The 22,081-nt window shown below is 47.5% G+C and overlaps 1 protein-coding gene across 6 annotated transcripts in view; it reads left to right on the forward strand.

Annotated features, from left to right (window-relative positions):
* Nucleotides 1-22,081, forward strand: part of LOC118103438 (nck-associated protein 5) — a 106,183-nt gene that overhangs the window by 18,312 nt on the left and 65,790 nt on the right. For 5 of the 6 annotated variants that reach the window (XM_035150392.2, XM_035150393.2, XM_035150405.2 and 2 more), the window contains one exon: nucleotides 15,663-15,736. In XM_035150392.2, coding sequence (XP_035006283.2) covers nucleotides 15,663-15,736 — 74 coding nt within the window. Of the gene's footprint in view, nucleotides 1-13,215; nucleotides 13,303-15,662; nucleotides 15,737-22,081 lie in introns of those variants that run through there. The other variant, XM_035150395.2, reaches the window with a different exon arrangement.

The raw sequence follows: 22,081 nt of genomic DNA on the forward strand, positions 1-22,081 counted from the left end.
GGAACATGTGGCAACAGCCAGATCTAAAAATATCCCATAGGTTTGTGCACGCTTTGGAGCGCCAGCGTTTGATCCACGACTTCTCTTCTGGTTTTTGGGTTAGTTTTTATTTGTTGGCGCGAGAGTTTAAGACAGAAAGTGATTTGTTCTCCTCTGGAGACATATCACAAGATAAAAAAAAAAGGAAAATGGAATATTTCAGCGATGATTTCCCCCCTTTTTCATCTCTATCTTCATGCTTCTCTCCCTCTTCTTCTGAATTATGGAGCCGGAGGTGTTTCGGGGAGATCCAGGGGTTCTCTGCCTCGGCCACCGCACGGACACAATTATGCAGACAAATGTCTCCGCCGAGCTCCGAGACTCCATATATCCTTTATCTAATTACATTAACAGGAGCCGGATAGTGACTAATGGCTCGTCGAGGAGGAGGAGGAGGAGGAGGAGGAGGGAGAAACACACAACGAGGAGCTGGAGAGGCCCGGGATGCATGATTGCATTTTTCCATCCTATTTCACTCCCTCGCTCCTCCTCGTGCCCAGATCAGTCCCCGTGCTCGGTTAAGAAATCCCCCCCGAACAACCCCAAACCTCACACACACACACACACACACACTCACACACTGACCCACTGAGCCTTTTTCCAGCCTGAAAGACTTCTGCGCAGCAAAAACACATCTTTACTTCTTTTTCCCCGAGCATTATGGGGGATGTTCTCCTCTGTCCATCATATTCCTGTAACTCTGGCAGCTCCCAAAGCTTCAGTTCAAACAACGAGTCTCTTCCCTGTAAACATTGCTGTTCAGTGCGAGCTGAATGAAAGAGGTGCGTGCACTGGAGCCACAAGCGAAAGTGGACGTTTTGTGTTCTGCTTGGCATGAGAAGCACCTTCAGAGTCCAGGAGTGCTTTTTCTTTATCGGCCCTCAGTCGGCCGGGCAAGCGCTGCCAAAACAAAGGCCTTCTCAACCTCCCGACGGCCATAGTAAAATATGAAAAATAAAATAAAGAGCCAAGGTCTCTGCTCGTGTCTGCAAATATCTTCTTAAGAAAAGCACACAGGTGGTTTCACATGTTTCAGTCTTTCACTCCCACCACCACGAGGTTATGTTTCCACCCGTCTGTTTGTATGTGTGTCAGCAGGATTACGCAAAAAGCCACTGAACAGATTTCCATGAAACTTGGTGGAAGGATGAGACAAGAGCCAAAGAAAAACTAATTAAAGTCTGGGGGCGGATCCAGGAAATTTTTATAGGGATGTTCTTTTGACATTTTCCCTAATTTCCCAGGGAATAATTCATGGATCTTGATGAAGAAAATCAGGCGTGTTTACTGCGTGTGCAATTTGGTGCAGCTTAATCGTGTCTAAGGGGACGGTGGGGCCTTGAAGGATGGTGTGGTGTATTGTTAATGGTTTGAATCCCGTTTCAGCCAGGGTTCTTCCTGTGTTTGCACCTATGTCTGCGTGGGTTTTCTCCGGCTTCGTCCCTCAGTTTGGGGTTTGGCTGATTGGAGACTTTAAAGCTGTGGGTGGTAGTTTGTCACTTCCTGCACATTGCTCTTGTCTGCTCATTAAAATACATTATATACTGCATGAGAACACTGATGGTTTAATAATAAGGATACTGTAGTTGTTGTTGTGTCTACCCTCCTGTCTCTCTCTCTCCGTGGTCAGTGAATGAAGCAGGTGTCAGTTGGTTTCCTGTTTTTCCCTGAGAGGTTTGCACCCGGGCTTACAGGAGCTCAGCAGTCTGCTGGCTCACATTACTTTATGCTAATATCCCCCAGCTGCAACCTGCACCACCCTCCTGCTTCTCTGTCTGTCTCTCACGCACACACACACCGAAGAACACACTCTCACGAGCCCCCGGGACAGTCGCGGGAGGGCTGTGAAAAGGAAGCAGAGATGATTAATTAACTCTGCCCTCATTTTGATAGCGCCTTATTGGCTTTCAACAGCCGAAATTCAGCTTCAGAGCTTTGCATACATTACCCTCCCTCCACCGACGCCACCACAACAACGGCTATACCGCACAAAACAGACACACAAGCGTACTGATATCAAGGTCAGGTTGATGGTGGAAAAAGTTGTCTGGAGCGCGGTGTTGGTTTTGGCGTGTGTGGTTTTTCCACTAATGAGAAAGACGCTGACGAACACACAGACGGCTGACACATAGCGACACGGACACAATGGGCTAATCACTGGATCTAATGAAGAGCAGGTGAATGATCTGGTTCGTCCGTCTTTCACAAAGCTCATCCCTGTTCTGCTGCTCGTAAATCTATGGGAATATGTCAGGTTGTTGTTTCTGGCACAAACACAAACGCACACACGCACAGATACATGATTATCTGATGAATCAATACCGTGACTTGTCACAGGAAGCCAAATGTCGTGAAAAATGCTGTTGCCTAATTTATTTGGAAGAGTCGATGAGTTTCGGTAGCGTGAGTCATTTACGAGAAACCTTTTCCTCCTTTATTACTCAATATTACATGAACAATACACAAGACAATACAACTTGATTAATTGCGACGAACCACAAAATCCACTAAAACAACACTACAACACAGAACATGTTGTAGTGTTCATCCAAACCAAACTATGATCCTTGCTGTGGATCTGCTGTTTTCTGGGCCCGTTGTTTGCCGTTCCTGTTGTAACGCCCCTGATCGTATCACCTCCAGAAGAGGCCGAGCGTCGCACAACAAACTGCACAGATACCTTTGAACTGCCTGGAGCTGAACCACTGACACACTACTGACGTCAAGGCCTTTACTCGGCAGCAGCTCCTCATCCTCCCGTTGAATAACAGACCCTGTGATAGAGGCACATGATCATGAAAGTAACTCAACGGTCTATTTTCCACGTCATCGTCAGATCTCCAGTACGTGCATGTGAACTATCTGCGTGCTACACACATACCCTTCTTATGTATAGTTCATCCGTGTGGTCTTTAACACACTATCAGTGTTTGCTCATGTGTACGCAAATACATGTGCTACATACGTGTGCGCCTGTTTGCATCATCATCAGTGTGTGTTTGCATGTGTGTGTGTGTGTGTGAACGGCAGGTGCTCCAGCTGGTTGTGTCCCTGCAGTGGCCCCGGCCCTGACCGGCCGTCCTCTGGCGACTGCTCCCTCCCTCTGTGCTGGTCTCTCCAGCTGTAAAGGGAAGTCTGTCAGCTCACAGCAGCACAACCGCACAACACAACAGTGCTGCTGTGTGTCGACTGTGTTTTAAAAACCTGCAGCCGCTGTCTTTCATTTGTCTTTTTCTTTTAAACTCCCGTTCACCTGTTTGCTGTCTGCTCCTCTCTGGCGCTCTCGGTTGCAGACACAGCAGGAGTCCGTGCGAGCATGTTTCATCATCGTCTCGCTGCCGAACAAAAGATCACCTGCCAGGCTGTGTGATGTGTCACAGGGTGGGAGCTGCAGCTACTGTTCTCCCTCCCACAATGCACCATCCGGCCAGTTTTACTCACTCAGTGCCAGTTAGTGCAGATTAACCCACTTTCACAAGCGGTTGAACTTGTGTTTAACACTTCCCCCCCGTCTTTCAGATGGTGGTTTTCACGTGGAGCCTGTTTGTAATTCTCTCTGACTTGTTTTAAAGGAAACGTCCAGAGGTTATTTTCATAGCACCAGCCGTTCTCTGAAGTGTGTCTCCTGCCCTGGAACCGGCTCGTATGCAAACACAGCGACAGAGCGGATGCAACAGAAGCAGGGAGCTCTGCCTTGCCTCAAACTGCTGCAGTGCGTCGCATGATAATGAGGCGTTGTTTGCAGGGAACCTGATTTTGCCTGACGTGGCTAATGCGCTCTGTCGGAAGCGTTTGTGGCTGATGCTAGCCTTGTCTCCGCTCTGCGAAAAGTTGGCGAGAGGGAAGAGGGAGTTGAGTTCAGTGTGGCTCGCCGCACCCGCCTGCCGGCTACACCTTCGACCACAGCCCTCGCCGTCAGCAGGCAGTGACCTTCACGCCGAATATTTGAGGAGTCAGGTGCTGTCAGGGCCGATAGGTGGGCTGAGCTGATTTCCAGTAAATCCAGTTCTCTCCTCACGCTACTGGTTAGAAATCCACCGTGCTTCCTTCTCAAAGCAATTTGAACCGTTATCTCAGGGCTTTTTAAACCCAGCCGCTGTCATCACATTATCTCAAAGGCCAAGTATCAATATGAGATGCAAAGCGGAGCCATTACAATGATTAGAAGGAAATTCATGCAGGAGCTGTTTGATGGCGCAGCGTTATGAAGAGGCCGTTTCTGTGGATCCAATTATACGCTGCGAGAAGTCGGCTGCTTTCATCCTTCAGACAGGAAGATGTATCAGGAGGAGATTGTCTTCAAATGTCGGTCTCCTGAGGAATCCAGGATTCATTTTGCAACAAGTTTAAATAGAAATGATTTGATTATTTTTGTCTGTCGTTGGTGAAGTCGTATTCACAGCTTCTCCCTCAGCCGGAACACGTCTGGGTCTGAATCCTCTTCGTTCTTATCTTCATTATATGTTTTTCGTCAATTAAATTCTATAAAGTACCTGTAAAGACTTTTTTGCAGACTAAGAGCGCAAAACAAACAAGCATCCCATGATGCATGTTGCTTTTCCCATGAATATTTCAGCGAGTCAGGAAGTATTTAATAGGTCACGTCTTGAAAACAATGATATAAAACGTGCATGCATCTCATGCGGCTCAAAAGGGAAAAGCACGCAAACGTCCAGTGTCGTGTTTAGGATTTTAATACGCATCTTTTACAGTGTTATTCCAGCCTTTAATCTCAGTCATTGATCCCTGAGATGACGTCATTTTGATGCGGGGCTCTCGGTCATTAAAAGACATGCTCTCTGTGAGATCCATGAAAGGAATCAATATCATCTGCATGTAGTAACATTTGTCCGTGTGAGTCATCCGGCGAGCTGGAGCCATTCACATTATTGAGTCTCAGTCGCTTTCTGAAGAGAGAATATGAGCTGTGTGCCTTTCACAAGTCCATAACTCAACTTTATGGTGATGTGCTTGTGGCGCTCAATGATTTTCCGGGATCCTCTCTCTCCGCCCGCCAGACATCAGAGCGGTGATTGGGGTTTTATGAGGCGCACTGAGCCTCAGGTGAGCGGCGTTGAATGAGGGATACTTTGCTCGGGACGCGTTTGACCCTCGGGGCTAATTGTGTGCGGTGTCAAGTGGTCAGTGCATTTGTGTGTGGTCACGGCGGTCACTCAGGGTCTATTGTAAGGAGCCGCGGCAGCCAGCGGCCCTGCCTCCATCTGGCACAACAGCTGGGGCAGCCAATGGTTTTCCACACAGGAAATTATGCAGAGCAAACAGGACTCCTGTGATTATTTCATTAGATTCATTTCTTTGGGGATTATCTTCATTTTACAGGAAACGGCTCCACAAAGCGGCGTGTATTTGCTCTTTGTTAAATATTGCAACACATCCCTGCCTCTCGATTCGCTCTCACACAAGCAGAAGCTTTATTTGGGAGGAATTTTCTGTCTTCTCCACCCTTCCTCTGTCTCGCTGGAGCCGGGGCATTGAGGGGGGGGTGCAGGCGAACCAGCTGAATTAGTGCATTATTAAGCCTTTCTCCCCTGACCCACATCCCCCTACTGCTGGCACGGCTTGACTCCAGTGTGTGTGTGTGTCTGTGTGTGTGTGTGTGTGTGTGTGTGTGTGTGTGTGCACGGGAACCTGGAAAGCATTTGAATGGTCTCAGGATTCATTTCACTGTAAATGGACCTCTTATGTGCAGCAAGTGCTCTGAGAGGATGCTGAAATGAGCTGATGGTGAAAGCTCTTCGTCGCCCTCAGCTCTGCAGTGATCAGGCATCGACCTCTGACATTAAAGCAACACTATGCAACTTTTCCACCTTAAACCAGCAGCCTGATTAAAGTGAGTGTGATGGTTGAGTGAGTGTGAACATGGGAGAATGAGTCCTCACCCTGAACGTCTGCTCTATGCAACCCTGGTGAGTGGGTTTCGATCTCCTGTGAGAGTCACAGCTTCAATCAGCTGCAGCAAGTTGAAGAGTGAAGCTGAACTGTGGATCAGTTAAAAAGACTCACAAGTTATTAAAAACACAGAGTTTATCTCCAATATTCAGCAGGAAACTTTAATTTTACATATATAACCCTTTAATTCAAACCAAACATCCACATCTAATTATTTTCTCCCTGCATGGAGTGATTGTCTCGTGTGTTCACCTCCATAAATAATACACCCAGCGTGGCCAGAGAGCAACTTGTGACCCACAAGGGGAACAATGTGGAACGCTCTAGCGTGTCCTGTGTAAGCCATGGTAAACAGCTCATGCTGAAGGTAATGCTTTCAGGGGTGGAGGGCATCTGATGGACGAGCTATTGTAACCCCGGCAGAATGAAGCCGCTACCTCGCTTCAATCAGCCCGTTTGAGGCCGCCGCTTGAGAAATGGCTTCCAGAGGGTTCGGAGAATGTGAGAGCATTGAGCGGGGGGTGCAGGGGCTGCCCCAGATAAAGAGGGTTAGCTGTATCAACAAATAATAATGATAGAACAGTGTTGTTATTGTAAGAGCAAATCGCTGGCCTAACCAAAGGAAATTCAGGTCCTTGCACTGCGACATTTTCCCACAGTAGCGGAACTATCACATTCTGATCCCAAAATATCTGAAACAGTGTTGAAGCGTCTCAGGATGTGAAAATAAATAATATCTGAGTTCAGGTTCCTGCTCGGACGCTCAGTTATCGTAGCGATGGATTTGATTTATTTATCAGATGGACCTCTGACGCTCGGTTTCACACGGGGAGAAATCCACCGTGTTCCAGTCCCGGGGACGAGAGTATTAAAGTCCGCTGATGTCACCCTGTCTGAGAGGCCTAATGAGAAACAGAGCTCGAATTCTTCCCTCAGCTCCCATTTGGAAGAAATAAAACAAATATGGCTGTTAAAAATAAGCCTCCACTTGAGATGATAACGAGGATTTAGTGCTATTAACTGTGTAAATACAGTGTGTGGTCAAACTGGAATTCCTCCCCAACCTGGATGAGCTCTGACTGTAAATGGGCAGCGGCAGCGGCAGCGGCTTTCAGAGCCTGATGATGGACCATTTAAATATTTTATGCTGTTGAATTATTGGACTCTATTGCTGCTCTAGTGCTGCTCTGAGAGGGCTTTGTTCCCGTCAACCTGCGAAACAGAGGGTGCAGATGATCTCTCCGAGCCGGAATCACCAACCTAACGTGGAAACTGAAAACACAGATTGCAAATAAAGGCTGCAAGAAAAGATTCAATCTTTTTTAAAAAGTGCAGTTTGAACGGTGAGAAAGGGCCTCGGGGCTGCATCTGAACTAGAGCGTGGACAATCAGGCCAGGCTCACACAAACATTGTGAAGTGATATTCAGGTTATTCATGTTGACAATAGGTGAAATGATTGTGTGGTTTCACCCTGAACACTTGAATCTCATCAAGATCATTTTCTCACCGAACCTGAGCAGGTTAAAAGCAAAATATGTTTTTCTGTTTGTCAGACCAAACAAAGCAGCATGTTTTATTTATGAATGGAAGTTCAGCAGGGACATCCTTATTTACAGCGGAGCCTCAGGGCTGGGGGGGGGTTACCTAGATTTACACCGCCCACGTCTTAATGCAGGCTACTACAACTCAGGGCCACTTATCGGTTTAGGGAAACATGTTTTATTGTGCGTTCACTTCCCACGTGCACTTCTCTCCTCGTTGGCCTTCAGATTCAAACAGGCAACCCTTTGGCCACAAGCCGGTTTCCTGGACCCCGAGGCTGCTGCTGCCGCCACCCCCGCAGTCTGCCTGCTAAAAAACATGGTGATCAGCCGCTCCGCATCGCCACAGAAATAATTCATGACCACGAGAAGAATCATCGCCACCGAGTCCTGCAGTGGAGGTCAAAAGTCACCACAACCCATCTCTTTTCACATTTCTCATTATTATTCTGCGGCTGCACCGTCCCCCCCCCCTTTGAAAAAAAAAGAAATCACTGTATCTTGATCTGCGCTCCGTCACTGTCGGGTTATATTGGAAATGCACGTCTGATAAGCATGAGTGGCACAGGTGGGCTCGGGGATGACAGCCACACAAACAAACCGCGTCCACTTGTCACATTACCATATCCCCGGCTATGCTTCCTCGCATGCCTGCAGGGGGAAATCGCTTTTCCCCGCCGCGAGATAGGAAGACGACGAATGAAGAGAAAGTCAGAAGCTGACATTGATGCTTTCCTCGAGCAGGAATGCGACGCTTTGCCTGCTCGACATCTGCCCGGCACCTGGTTCGGCTGACTTCAGCGCGCTGTCAATAAATCAGACTGTGGATTAAACGGAGGGAAGCGGTGATAAACCTGAGGCCTCGAGCTAATGCACATGAAATGTCAAGGGAATCTGACAAAGTGTCCCAGGGCAAGAAATATCTGGTTGAAAACACACACTTTCAGGTCATGAGGCTGTTGCCGCGGTGTTTGTGGTTCGTGATTTGTGACCTGGGATGTTACCGCCTCTTGTCAACTCAGCTGAACTTGAGCAGAAGAGATAAATCCTTCTCCGTGGGTCGTCAGGTATCTTTTAATTTATTTTGGTGAGGACATAAATGTCTCTCCTTGACGAGCCAGAAGACGGAGCTGGAACCGAGCGTAATGAGAAGAGGTGAGAGATGCTGCAGAGCCGCAGAGCTCGGGATCCTCGTGTGGGCTTTTCGCTCAATCCAGAACGTGACAAAGTTTCCATGAAGGAACGCAGCCGCCGCCTTCACTCGATCGACCCTCTGCGCTCTCGGCTGCAGCGCGGCCCGGTTAGGTGTGGCGCCTGTCTGTCAAAGCCTGCATAAACAGAAGCCCGACTTCCCCTCGTGAACCGACCGACATCTGTTTAGCATCAGGCCTCTGCTCTGATCTGCCCCTTCCTCTGTCACTCTGCAGAGAGTTCCCCTCGCCGCCTCCTTCTCTTTGTCTCTGTTCACTTTCCTGCAGCGCCGAGTGTCGCTGGTGTTAAATCACTGACAACACTGACGGGCTGCTGCAGATTTTATTTATGTGTTATGCATAATTAAAAATAGCTGCTGTAAATCCTGCTGCACAGTTGAAGGGAGATGATGTTGGAAGCTGGAGGGAAGAGGGATACGATGATTAACTCTGATAGTCGGTAGAGCTTTGGTAGATGGGAGTATGAAGTCGACCTGCAGAGGCTGTAGAAGAGTATTAGGATCAGGTTTTAGAAAACAATGAGCAGAGGAACATATTTATTCATTTTGCATATCGACAATAAAGTGGAAATGTTGAGAATAAACTTGGAAGTTTTGGGATTAAAGTCGAACTTTTAGAAATATATCAAACCTCCAACGTCAGTACAGTCGTGGTTGTGTATCGGCTCCACTACACGATCACTTCTGCACAGACTCTGGCTCCAAATGACAAATACTAATGCTGTGCTTGTAACACATTAAATTATGTTTTATTTCCCATGCACACAAACATTTATTTTTCCATTTCCTACGTCTGTTTTTACTCCCAGTTTTTAAATCCCTAAAAACACCCATCAGGGAGGAGCGCTGGAGGAATGCGGGACGTTATGAAACAAAAACAAACACACAGTGTGTCCACGCTGGTCCCGATGTTTCCAGACAGGACGGGAATCGAGGAAACAGTTAGCGCACAGGGGGCAGAAGTCTGCAGCGCGCCTGTGCCCAGGGTTTACAAGCCTGGAGGTTGCTGGGTTTTATTATCATCGGGGGGCCAATATTCAGCCAGGTGCATTTGCATCGGGACGGAGATTGGCGATGACAGAAGTGGAGGGGAAATAGAGAGGCTGGTGTCGGAGACTCGGAGAGGTTAGAGAGACGAGAGCGAGGCGGGGGGGGGGAGCGATGACATCAAACAGCTGAGGACCGAGTGTAAAGAGACACGGCAACAAAACAAAGAGGATGAAAGAGGCAGCCAAAGTCGTACAACAGTTTTACACTGGGAGAAATACAATATAGATGTCCCTAACAGTTTAGAGAGTTTCCAGACATCAGTCAAGCACATTCAGATTTTAATTTCTTATGGATTTCTGTGATGTTGGAGTTCTCCAGATCTGGAAGCTCCACATGCAGCGCTGACACAATCCAGTCACACTCACTCAGAACCCTGACAAGAGGCTGTGATGTTTTATGCAACGCGTAACGAAAAAGATGCGACGGCTGATTTTGTGTCAGACAAGACGGAAAATTCCTCTTTTTAACTCGAAGTATCGGTTCCTGAAGAAAAGATTAACAAGTGGATGTGATGAAATCTGCAGAAAAGGGAAATTTTACTCTTTATTTCTTCCAAATCTTGTCCAATGAAACGGCTTCTGTAAATAACGATGGACGACATGACGACAAAAGCTCTCCGCACTTTCCTCTGTTCATTGTGCTGCTTTCATTTTGAAACGTAATCTTCCGTCACCCGCATGTGCGCTGCCGAGGGATTTGAAGGAACATGACTTGTCTTGAATCGAGGCTTCAGTAAAAACACACAAACTCAGAAATGCACACGCTTGCACACACTCGCTCGGGCCCGCGATGCCCTCGGCGGCTCGTCCACACAGGTCGCTCTGTGGAAGTGATCAAATAGCGATGTCGGGTCCGATGGATTTCATTCCTCCGCTGCGTTTTTCAAACTCTCCCCCTGTGAGATTTACACATCGAAACAGCTCGGCCACTGTTCCCAACAGGCATGAATGGCCCGCTCTGTGGAACCCGGAGCGCACTGGAGGCAGCGCTGGACGTATCTTAATGTTTGGAAAGATAATCTGTGGGGATTTGGATTCTTGACGGTGGCAGAGTGTTGATGTTTGGGCTGGGCCCGGGCCGTAGGTGCTGCTGGAGGAGGAACATCAGATAACCCAAACTGCTGAAACTCAGCAGAGAGGATGAACAGGCTCCCTTTTGTATCGCAGGTAATCCATATTCCCCGACACTCCTCCATCTGGGGCAGGCAGGCCGATGAAGAATCTCCTGCTCACTGGACCCATTTGTTGCCCCGATGTCCTCGGCTCAATGAGGCCACTGTGCGCGGCTCCACAACTTTACAGTCATTGAGGTTTCAGGCACAATTAGGCAGTATAGTGCCAAGCTCCGGTTCAGCACCATTTGTTGAGTGAAGCTCCATTAACTGCGACGGAGTGAGAGCTTGATTTGATTGTTTTTAATATTCTTCAAGAGGAATCGATGATAGATGTTGCAGTGGATCATTTATCAAGCACATGAGAGTACAGTAGTTTTTATTGTTTGTTCGCAAAAAAAGGAGAGTAGATGTTATTTGTATTGATCTGCTTTTCTCCTTCTAAATTAACGAATTGTCCAGTTTCCACGGTTAACAGTAAAGTAGCCGATCTCAGCTGGACACAGAGAATTCCCTGTTTGTCACAGAGCGTATGGATCCTGATCTCCTCCCTGCACGCTCCACATCTAAATCTTCATTCTGTCTAATCGAGACACAAACAATATCCTCTCCAGATTCATCAAATCATCAAATCATACAGGAAACAGTCGTCCTGTTCTACACGATAAAACAAATCAAGGGTCGTGACACTAAATCATCTGCACTGATCCCAGTAGCTTTTCCCCCCACATGGAGAATAACACACATTAACCGGAGCCGCTGCCCTCTCTTGATAGAAGCTGCGGGTTATCAGAGGAGTTATCAGGCTCTGCGGATATGAGAGGCCGATGTGGCGAGCTGTTATCAGGACGCCGGGTCACTGAGGGTACGAGTAACAACCTCTGAATGAAGGCTCATCAGCACAGAGGCTCAAGATGAGCTGATAAGACTAATGAATTTAACCGAGGCAGAGGCAGGTTTCAGTACGTCACCGCGATCGGATCTCGGTCATTATGAATTATATGAGTTTTCATTGATGCTGATTAAATTTGCTGTGTTTACATCTCCGCTGATGATGTTCAGATAAACGCTGGCGTATCGGATGGCGGGAGCACTTGGCAGCGAGCGCGGCGGTATCTCTGGCTGGAGGCCAAGACTAACAGGCGTATCAGATGTGGAGTGTCTCCCACACCTTGCAAAGACACTGTCATAACTCACCCTCTAGTGCACCGTAAAAATACACACAGCCAGAAATCTTACATTCTGTTGGCATAACCTTTGGCTCGCAGTAGCCCGTCATGGGAGCGCTTCTTTCCATCAAACCTGCAGCTCAGGGCTCGCCGTTGGTTTTACAGTCACCGGAGACCGGGCTGGCATGTCATCAGTTGGTGTGGCGGGTTGGGATGCAGGGAGAGAGAGAGAGAGAGAGAGGGGGGAGAGGTTGTGACCTTGTCTTTGGCAGGGTCTTAACTCCCAGGGTGCACTGCGGGAGCTGCAGACCTCGACAAGGTGTCTAATCTCCTCGCGTCTGATGTGCGACCACATCAAGGTAGCGTCGGGAGCTCAGCGCGGCGAGGACTTCAAGGAATTCACGCTGACCTCGTGGGCGACTGGGTCACAGTCTTATCTCGCTTTCGGTTTATTTATTTAGTCTTTAAACCCCAAAAAGAGCGATGTAAGGAGCGGGATGTGATTCCATCCCTTTAATCTTTAAGAATGTGTTTAAAGAGCAGAGCGAGCTGGCGAGATGAAAAATACATCTGATGTTTAATTCCTGAAAACCATTAATCTTCAACAGATTGCATTAGGTTTGTGCGTCTGTGCGCGTGTTTGCAAGTGCTTTTTTTTTTCCTCTTTGCCAAAGCGTTGGGGGGAAGGCGCTCACATTTTAAATTTTCATAAAGGCACAGGAGCAGTGGGAGGCGACTGGATGTGGGATTCAAGCCGTGCACAAGGCGGGGAGGCTCTTCCCTCATCAAACGCCCTCACACGCATGAGTAAACATGGCCAGATAAACATTACTGAGAACCTGCGGTCACGGAGCAGGTTCCTGCAGGGTTAACACTCGTTTATCCTCCGCTCGTCCAAACAGCAAAAATCAATGTTGGCTTTCAGTGAGAACATTGTGAAATAACCAGAGTCTCAGCTGCAGATAAACAACTGAAACTGGATTCACCTACTCCACATCCAGATAAAGAGACAGAAAGCAAACACAAAGACACAAAGAAATATGAAGAATCTTACGTCATAATATGGATTAAAACAAAACATAATCGCCCGGTTTCCTCTGTAAGTGCATTTCTTCTTCAAACCTCATGTGATTTAATATACTTCAGAGGTGATAACACACTCCTTATGAGCCTTCTGCTCTCAGGACATTTGAACCTCTGGAAGGAGTTGTTGCTGCTCTGCAGTTGTGAGAGAACTGCTCCGGAGATATACGCCTCCGATAAAGTCTCAGGTCAGTAAATCCTGTTTTCTCTCTCCGCAGTCTGCACGTGAGCACCTGGGTCTTCTGGGAACGCTGTGGCTTTCACTTACGCCGTAAAGCCGTCAGAAATAATGCCCGGCTGAAGATATAACACGCCGCGTTGCATACATGAGTCACGCTTTAAATCTCCGCTTTAAATACCCTCACATTTCACATGACAACAAGCACGCCGCATTCTCCGCATTCCTCCATGTGTGCGGAGGATTATTTCAGTGCCCTGTCATTAGCGGAGGTCTGAGCGATGACAACACAGACTTAGGCAGCTTTACCTCACGTCTGATGTGGCCTGTAAATATTTCCCCTGACACGGGGCTTTCACGAAGAAGGTTCCCCTTTGTGCAGCAGCCGTAATCATTATGGGATCATGTTGCTAATGGTCTTTCGGAGACAGACGTTTTACCTTAGACGGGGGTTTTTTTTGGCTGCCGGTGGAAAAGTCACACGTTTAAGTTGATGATATGGCAGATGTAGGATTCTTGTGCAGCCGGCTCTTTTTGTGTGGACTTGTGCAGATGTTCCTGTTACAACTAAACACAACATGTGTGATATTAATTCTGCGCAGCGACCAAATCCATCCCCTCCGCAGAGAGGACATATTTTACTATTGATTAACTGCTGCTGGAGCCAACGCTAAATTTAACTTGGGGAGCTTAGCTGAGCACTAATGGCCTTTCAGCTTGGGTTTGTTGCTGCATGCCTTTTGCTCTGTGGGACTCACACATGGCTCTGGGGACGTCAGACACTGTAAATTGGTCGCGTTCCAAACATGAAAGATTTGCTTCAGTCAAAATGGATGATGACAAAACTGGATAAAGGGGAAATGTCCTTTTTGTGGTAAAGTCACATAAAGCGTGCGAGAGATTAGGAAATACGGCACCAAGCTGTTAAGCATCGATCTGTTGTCGTGCTTTTTGCTTACTGGTTAAACAGAGTGCCCTTGACTGGCGACTCCGCAGGGAGCCTGGGCCTTTGCCACGTTCTGCTGGCAAACTGGTGGTGATGGAAGCCTTGGAGTGGGAGTCTCCACAGGCGGAGCGAGCAGACAAAACAACTGCGCTCGCTGTATTTAGAGCAGCAGCTTCTGAACATCTGGCCTAGCTTGCTCTCAAGGCCACTGCAGGTTAAAAAAAGCCCATCTAGTGATAACAGAAGTGCTTTAAGTCTGGTCTGGTCCCGACGATGGGTCACAGGGAGGTCAGAACCAGTCCAATCTGTACTCAGAGCGTGAAGTGTGTGAAACTGGAGGTGGCGTCGAAGAGGAGGTTATTTTTGAGGCTGTGTTTGTTTGCAGTGTGTGAGATTCAGATTCACATTTGCATATGAGATCAAGCTCTTCCTTTATGGACACGCTTGTGCTCTACTTTATTCACACTGTATCACAACAGGGGTTCTGGGTTTGTTTTTAGATTTTCTGAGGACTTTATATTTCAGTGGCATCAAGAAGGGATTTATCTCTGCCAGTGAATAATGAGATGAGTGAGATTAAAACAGAAATAGACAATATCAAGTGACAAGAGATATGTTTTTTAAAGTCAAAACAGGGAGCACCAACGTCTCCCTGTTTTCCCCGTGGACTGAGATTCCTGGCCCAGTGACCTCTTCATGGGAATCCCCTTTATTTGATTTCACTCTGCGAGCACATGACCGCAGTATCTACAAATCAATAGAGAGCATCTGTCCCACTGAGATAAGCGTTTACCCAGGAGATACGTCGTGAGCTGTCAAGCTAACGTCTAATTAATTAGCCTTAAACTCAGCGTGCACGGATCTGACAGTCACAACTGTTGTGGAGGTGGAGTCTGAAAACCCAGATGGTTGAAGTGCGGTGTCTATGTGGCCTATTTTTTAAAGCCGCCCCCCCCTTCTCTCTCTGCTTCATGCAGTCGGACCACTAAGAGGCAAATCATTAGGCCCAAGCCAAGAAATCCTGACATCTGTTTTTCCCATTCTGCTCTCAGCCTGAGCTCATTTGGTCCGTGCTGTAACTCAGTAGCGCACGTTCTGTGAGTGCGGGCTATTCCCAGCTGACGTCCCACAGCTGGACTGGCTTCTGGGCCAGCCGTTAGAAGTTACCCAGAGGTGCTTCTGGAGTTACACGCCGAGATGACGAGACGCAGAATGAGAGACTCAACTGATTAACTGCACCGTTTGAAAAGTGGTTTACTGGAGAGGAGGAAATACAGAGTCCAGTCGCGGCGTTAATCAGCATCTGATGCATTAATGTGAGCGATGGATGTTCTACTTTTATTATGTTTGTCTCACTTGGACAGATAACTGAAATCATGTCCAATTAAAGTTTGCACAACGCTTCTCTCGTCTCTCCTGTGCAGGAATACATGGACGCCAACAAATGCATCGACGAGCTCCTGAAGCAGCTTGAGGACGAGCGGAGGAACGTGCGAAGGTAAGAGGTTCTCAAGACTTCTGGGCAGATGTTTTACTGCCGCAGGACATCAGCAGCTGTCCGCAATCCATTCCCCAAGCAGAGGCAGCAGAACAATGTTGTTTGGTTTCGAGCGCGAGACAAGCTTTGTACGCCGTTCCTGAGAAATGCTTTTTGTGCTGGAGGCTCAGTAAAAAGTGGCAGACAAAGGGGAGAGTCCGGGCTCAGTGTGGGGTTGACTGGGGGCATTTCTCATGGAGGTCCTTTGCAGTGGATTGGCCCAGACAATGGGAATGAAGAGCTTATGGAGATGCCAATCTAATGACCTTGTCCCCTCCGTGCTCCTATCGTCCTTTAGCCCTTCCAGTGATGCACCGCCCCCGTTAGAAAAGAGAGACAATTTTTTAAACTTCACCCTCTTTTGTAAAGCCCTCTCAATGGAGCTGTATTCCCCAGCTCAAGTAATTTTCCCCCTGAGTGAGCAGCGAGGGGCTGGGGGTTGGACGCAGGGGGATAGGGGTCTCGGGGTGGGTGGCTCTGGGGATGGATGACCACTGACCGTCCCCTTTACTAGGCCAGGGCAGCCCCCCAATAAAGGAAGTGATGTGTAAAGAAATGACCCTCCCCACCCCTCTTTATAAGACAGGGAAGTCATCTTCAGTGACACCCTCAGTGACCTAACAGCCACTTAGAAGGACCACAATGTCTTCGTGACCCAGGTTGGGAGCCGAGGACCAGGTGGGTTGAAAGCCTTGAACTTGCGGTGACCAGAGACGCTAACGGCAGCTGCAGTTGTCATTTGTGTGAAGTTTGTGTTCAGCTCAGCCTCTTTCTCTTATTTCCCTCATGTCTCTAATCCTTCATGAAACGGATTCACAAAAGCCTGGAAACATTTTACACCCGACAGTCCGTCAGCAGAAGCACAAGAACGACAGCTTTTCTTGGGAAAATATGGTAATGAAACTATCCTCCGCTTGAGGAGCTGAGACGTTTCTGTAGATTTAAGGCCAAAATCAACCTGAAATTTGTTATAGAACTAGAGTAGTGCACAGACCAGCACCAGGGCCAAAGAGTTCCCTTATGAACCCACATTTATATCCACTAGATCCAGAGTTTTATTTAGATCTGCACCCAATTAATCACACTCATAATTATCAATGAGCCAAATAAAGGACTCTCAGCGGTCCCCGGACTCCACTTTGGGAACCCCCTGCCCTAAATATGCCCTGTTCTTTCATCAAGATCCATTAATTATTCCCTGAGAAATCGGGGGGAAATGTCCTATCTGGATCCCCCCCAAAAGTTAACGAGCTTTTTCTTGGCTCCTGTCCCGTCCTTCCACAACGTTTCGTGGAAATCCGTTCAGTAGCTTTTTGCGTAATCCTGAAACCAGCGGGGTGAGAACACTCTGTGGTGGTGGTTGTAAGTTAAAGCAAGCCACCCAAGTGAAATACATAGAAACCCATGAGCCGGGAGCTTAATGCATCAGAGAGGTAATGAGAGGTACCACTGCAATGAGCTCTGCACGGTTGAGATGCAACCATCCAGACGCCGTAAACAAACCGGTGCACATGAAGCCAGAGCGCGGCGCTTTGGAAAAGTCCCTCATCTTTGAAGCTCGGTTTTTTAGAAACAACATACCACCAGTGTTGTTCAATTCCGAGCGGCGACAGTGATGAATGACTTCACAAAGGCTTTTGTTGAGCTAAAACACAGACCGCGAGTCCCAAAAAACGCCTCCTTCCCCTTATTAGGCAGCATCGCTCGCCGCCGTCCATGTCTCCCTCCACCCCTCAGAATATGGGGCCCATCAATCCGTCAAGAGGAGAAAGAGAAGCTCTTACATTCCTCTAGTCCTCTGCATCCCTGCGTCATGACCCAGTGACCCACTGCATTCATGTCTCTCATTGTACCTTATTATAGGGTAGTTTCACACTGCAAAGTACACACATTGGACAAATATCACTTCTTTTTAGGGCCAGGCTGCTTTTCTGTGTCGCGAAGGTTTATCAGATAAACCCGTCAAATAAAAATGTGACACGGCTGCTTCTTAGTTGTGGTTAGTTTTTAAAATCTGAGACCTTTCAATAACTTTAGAAGAAATTATAGTAGTTTGGAAAATACTCCAGTGTCTGGGTCATAAGTAAGAATGTGGAATGTGCTGTAAAAGATGGGTTACGTTGCTTTTGCAGACATTTTGATGTGTTTTCTCTAGAGCCTGACCTACATTGGTTTGACCGTAAAATCTGTAGATATGAGCCTTTCTTCCTTTAGCAGCGTTTATGTTCCACAAAAAACGTGTATTTTAGAGAAACTGCGAAAAACGACAGATTTTCCATGCCTGAATCTAACGAATAACTTATTCAACTGTACATCAGAAGCTTCGTTTGTTTCCTCCACATCTTCCAGCCTCTCGCACTCTGCCGCAGCATCACCGCTCGACGGAGCACAAAACCCCAGTGGGATGCAGGCCCAGCTTTCCCCGCAGCCTCTATTCAACACGAGCACGTCTTTGACGGACGGAAACAAAAGCTCCACGGCAGAGTGTCAGCTTCAGATGGAGCAAATCCAAATTTGGCCTCATCAGACAGAGCGTACAGTAGGACGCTGACCTCGGGATTCCACTTCTTCATCGTTTGTTTGCAGACGTCTCTCACATTAAACATAATTAAATGTCTTTTTCAAGATGTGGAGGAGAGTTTATTAAAGATTTCTGCTCAGTGACATGTGTTGCAGAGACATATGGCTTCTCTCCAGCTCTGAAAAGCATGACGGGCAGGGAGTGAGTTAGCATGACCTCTTTCTGACAAGCTGCTGCGTCAAGGCACCGTGACTGTGTAATCTTCCCTGTGGATTAAAACAATGCAGATTAGATTTTTCTATCTCCGCTTCCTCCCGTTTTCCCACTGTTGATTTGTGACTGCGCTGAGCTGGTGTTTGTGTTTCCCTGAATCTTCTCCTGACCTTGTTTTTAGTGGGTCGAGCGCGGCGCCGCTGGCCCGAAGCCGGCCTCACCTGCCATTCTGTCTCTGCCGGAGCAGATGGCGTTGGTCTGTGACCCTTTCCACACCTTGTCCAACACTTGAACGGGACGAGGAGGGTGTCCGGCAGGCTGGGGGCCGTGGCTGGGAGGTGGGGAGGTGTGGAAGGGGGCGGGGATGGGACTCAGCTGGAGATCCTCCAGGCTTAGGACAGGTTGCGAGGAGCAGGCGGCTGCAGCTGCCAGGAGGACATTAGCAACGACATCTGCTGATCAATAAGCTATTTGTCATGTTCATGGAGCAGCGGAGCTCGGAAGGCGCTGGAGATAGAGGGGTCAGCTCCGATGAGCGCTCAGCTGAGGGATTATAGATAATAGGACTTTCTTTGTGGAAGTGAATTTGCCTGTAACTGCTCGACATGTCTGCCCATTCGTCCTTCAGACGAGGGGAGGTCTGAGATATTGGAATGTGGAGTTTGTCCGTAATAAGAATAAATCCCTCTGTATCCTTTGGATAATTATTAAGAGCGTTTTCAAGCCACAAATTACTTTTTATTTGTTTTGATTGGCATTAAAAATCCCTCTGAGTGATCCCCAACATTTTAATTTGGAGGACGCCGATGAGAGGAAACGTCCTTGCTCTCTCTCTGAGGACGGCGGGGTCGAGCGAGAGAGGAAAAACACGCGGGTGTTTACACATGAGAGCAAAACGACCACAGGAGCGCCAGGCTGGGAAGCAGTGTTACAAATCTGGACCTTGCTGATGTTCCTACATATCGGGCCTCAAAGACGCCTGTGTGCTGCCGGCGGTCGGAGCAACATGAAAGGCTGTAATCCTCGGCTGAAGTATGCGGCGAGGCCTGTTCTGTCGACGAGGAGGTGGACAGGGTTCAGCCTCCCGCAGACGCCCCGAGGATCCGCCGTCTCGGTTGGACGAGAGCCACGCATTTTACAACTTTAATTGGATAAGTTGACCAGTCTAATGCAATAATTTGATCATGCTAAGCTCCAAAGAGATCTAATACGCTCCCAGAGTATATTTGTGTGCCCTCTGAAGTGAATGACTTCGCCTAATCCATCCATTAGAGGTCACTTTATGGCCCAGGAGCCCAGACTCAAGGAAATATCTCACAGGAACAGTCAGCGGGTAAATAAATCAGTCCGTGGAGACTTCATTTGAACCTGCAGGCGCTGGTGGAATTTGATATTTGGACCATTTAAAATCAGTCGATTATTTTGATTAGGTTTTTTCCATAATAGGAAAAGCTTGAGTTCAAACAGGAGCTAGTCATGTGTGCTATTAATAGACTGTGAATAAAGATGAACGACACATCTACACTTCATCCAGAGATCTAGAAATCAAGCTAAAACATCCCTGATGATCTTTACCACACTTGTCAGTAACGTACGGGGGTGATGATGAACTCCCTGAAGCAATTAGTGAGCGACACGCCGCTGCACCGTGACACAAGTCAACACTCGCTGGTTTATCTCTGCGAGGATTCACTAAGTCTGAGACACACACATTCGATTCCCCTGGTCCTGAACACGCTGCGGCCACTGAGATTCATGTGCAAACCCCAGACCAGAGTAAAAAGTATACATGGATCAGTTTTATGGAGCTTATGAGAGGAGGGGGTTAATCGAATGGGTTAATGAAGCCTTTTATTGATGCTCCCTCAAGGTCGTTTCATCGCGGAGCCGCATTCCCATGCACGTTGCTAAAGTAGTGATATGCAACGGCTGCTCCACATGCACCGCCTCCCTCTCCACATATCATTCAGCACCAGCCTTTATGTTGCTTTTCTGATGCAGTCAAGGTTAAGTATGAAGCTCAGCAGCTGTCTACTGCACTTATGGAAAAAATGACTACACTTAGCATAATGGATATATCCTTTCCCTGCAGATGAAGTAAACAGCTTTATACAGCGAGGAGGTTATTTCCATCCCCGTACATGTGTTTGTTTGTTTGTCAGCAGGGTTATGGAAAAACTGAGGTACTTATTTCCAAGAAACCTCCGAGAAGAAAAAGGGGGACACGGGTCAAAAAAGAATCCAAGGATCATTTCTATCACTTTTACATTTTCACCAATTTCTCAGAGAATAACTCCTGAATGAAAACAATCATGCATGTTTACAGGACTGGCCTCACTGGAGGTATGAACTGTGCGGTTGTTTATGTACGTGTGGTGTTCAGAAGGATTTGTGACATGTCGTCTCTGCACTTGGATTGAACGGAGGCATTATCTGCATTCCTCGAGGCAATTAGCTGTGTTTAAGTGCTGAGTCTTTGGGGGGTCTCGTTTAATAGCTAATTAAAATTGTTTCTCCAAGTGAGTTCTCAGACTCTCGTTTGAAATTCTTGCACTTAAATTATGCATTAGCTCGGAATATTACTATTTTTTTAATCTGATTTCAGTCATTTGCTGTTATCAGTTTGATTAAAACGAAGGTTCACACAACATCCAGGTCTGTTGACTGCAGTCGACTTGCTCCATTGTGCAATGAAAGGAGTTTTTTAATCAAGATAAGCTCGGGGAGAATGAGCGGCGACTCCTTTTGTGCTCAGGAAAGCGTGCAGTTATTTTGACTAATACCTGGTGCACAGCCCCCAGGAAAACATCCCCACTTTAAGATAAGAGAAGCAATGGATCCTGTGTGGTTCTCTTTGTTGGTAGGTCTTGTGCGGTTTGGCTTGTTGATGGATCCCGTGTAGCTTTAGCCGCTGGAAGTCACAGTGGTTTCATCCACGCTATTTACCTCCCGCTCGGGGCTCCGTGGAAAACATCCTCTCGTCGTCTCTGTGAGGAAACAGGAAGGGGGGGAAAGTCACAGTGTGTGTCCTCTGACCATTTCTAGAATCTGACGATCGAGACCACCACTGGAGTGAGACGACACGCTGCCAGTGAGAGACACAACAGCACAATATGATGCTGGACTCTTTACTTTATAGTGCTTGTACAAATGAGCACAATATACCTATTTCTTCCCGTAGAAAATGACCTTGTGAGAGGAAACAGCAGCACATGAGTATTTTTAAAACATTTCCAGTAACTGTACCACTGAGAAAGAGGATACCACTGAGATTACCACATAATAGTCTCGTTTATTTACTGTAATCACACGAGGAGCGTGAAAGCGTTTGTTGGTATTAAATTGAGATTAATTAAAGATGAAATCCATCAGTGTTAATCCTGCTCATTCCAGTCTTGATGGCTTGAAGCACTTCCTGCGTTCCTCGGTGATGTCAGTCTGGACCGCCACCCTGCCCGCCGTCCCGCCCCCCTGTCCCTGTGATTAATGAAACGTGACAGAGGTGCATTATCGCTTTCATTGTGTTACACACTTCATTCTGCCACTCTGGTGTTAAACAACACACGCAGACA

The sequence above is a fragment of the Hippoglossus stenolepis genome, chromosome 24 (genome assembly GCF_022539355.2).
Source record: "Hippoglossus stenolepis isolate QCI-W04-F060 chromosome 24, HSTE1.2, whole genome shotgun sequence".
Classification (NCBI taxonomy): domain Eukaryota; kingdom Metazoa; phylum Chordata; class Actinopteri; order Pleuronectiformes; family Pleuronectidae; genus Hippoglossus; species Hippoglossus stenolepis.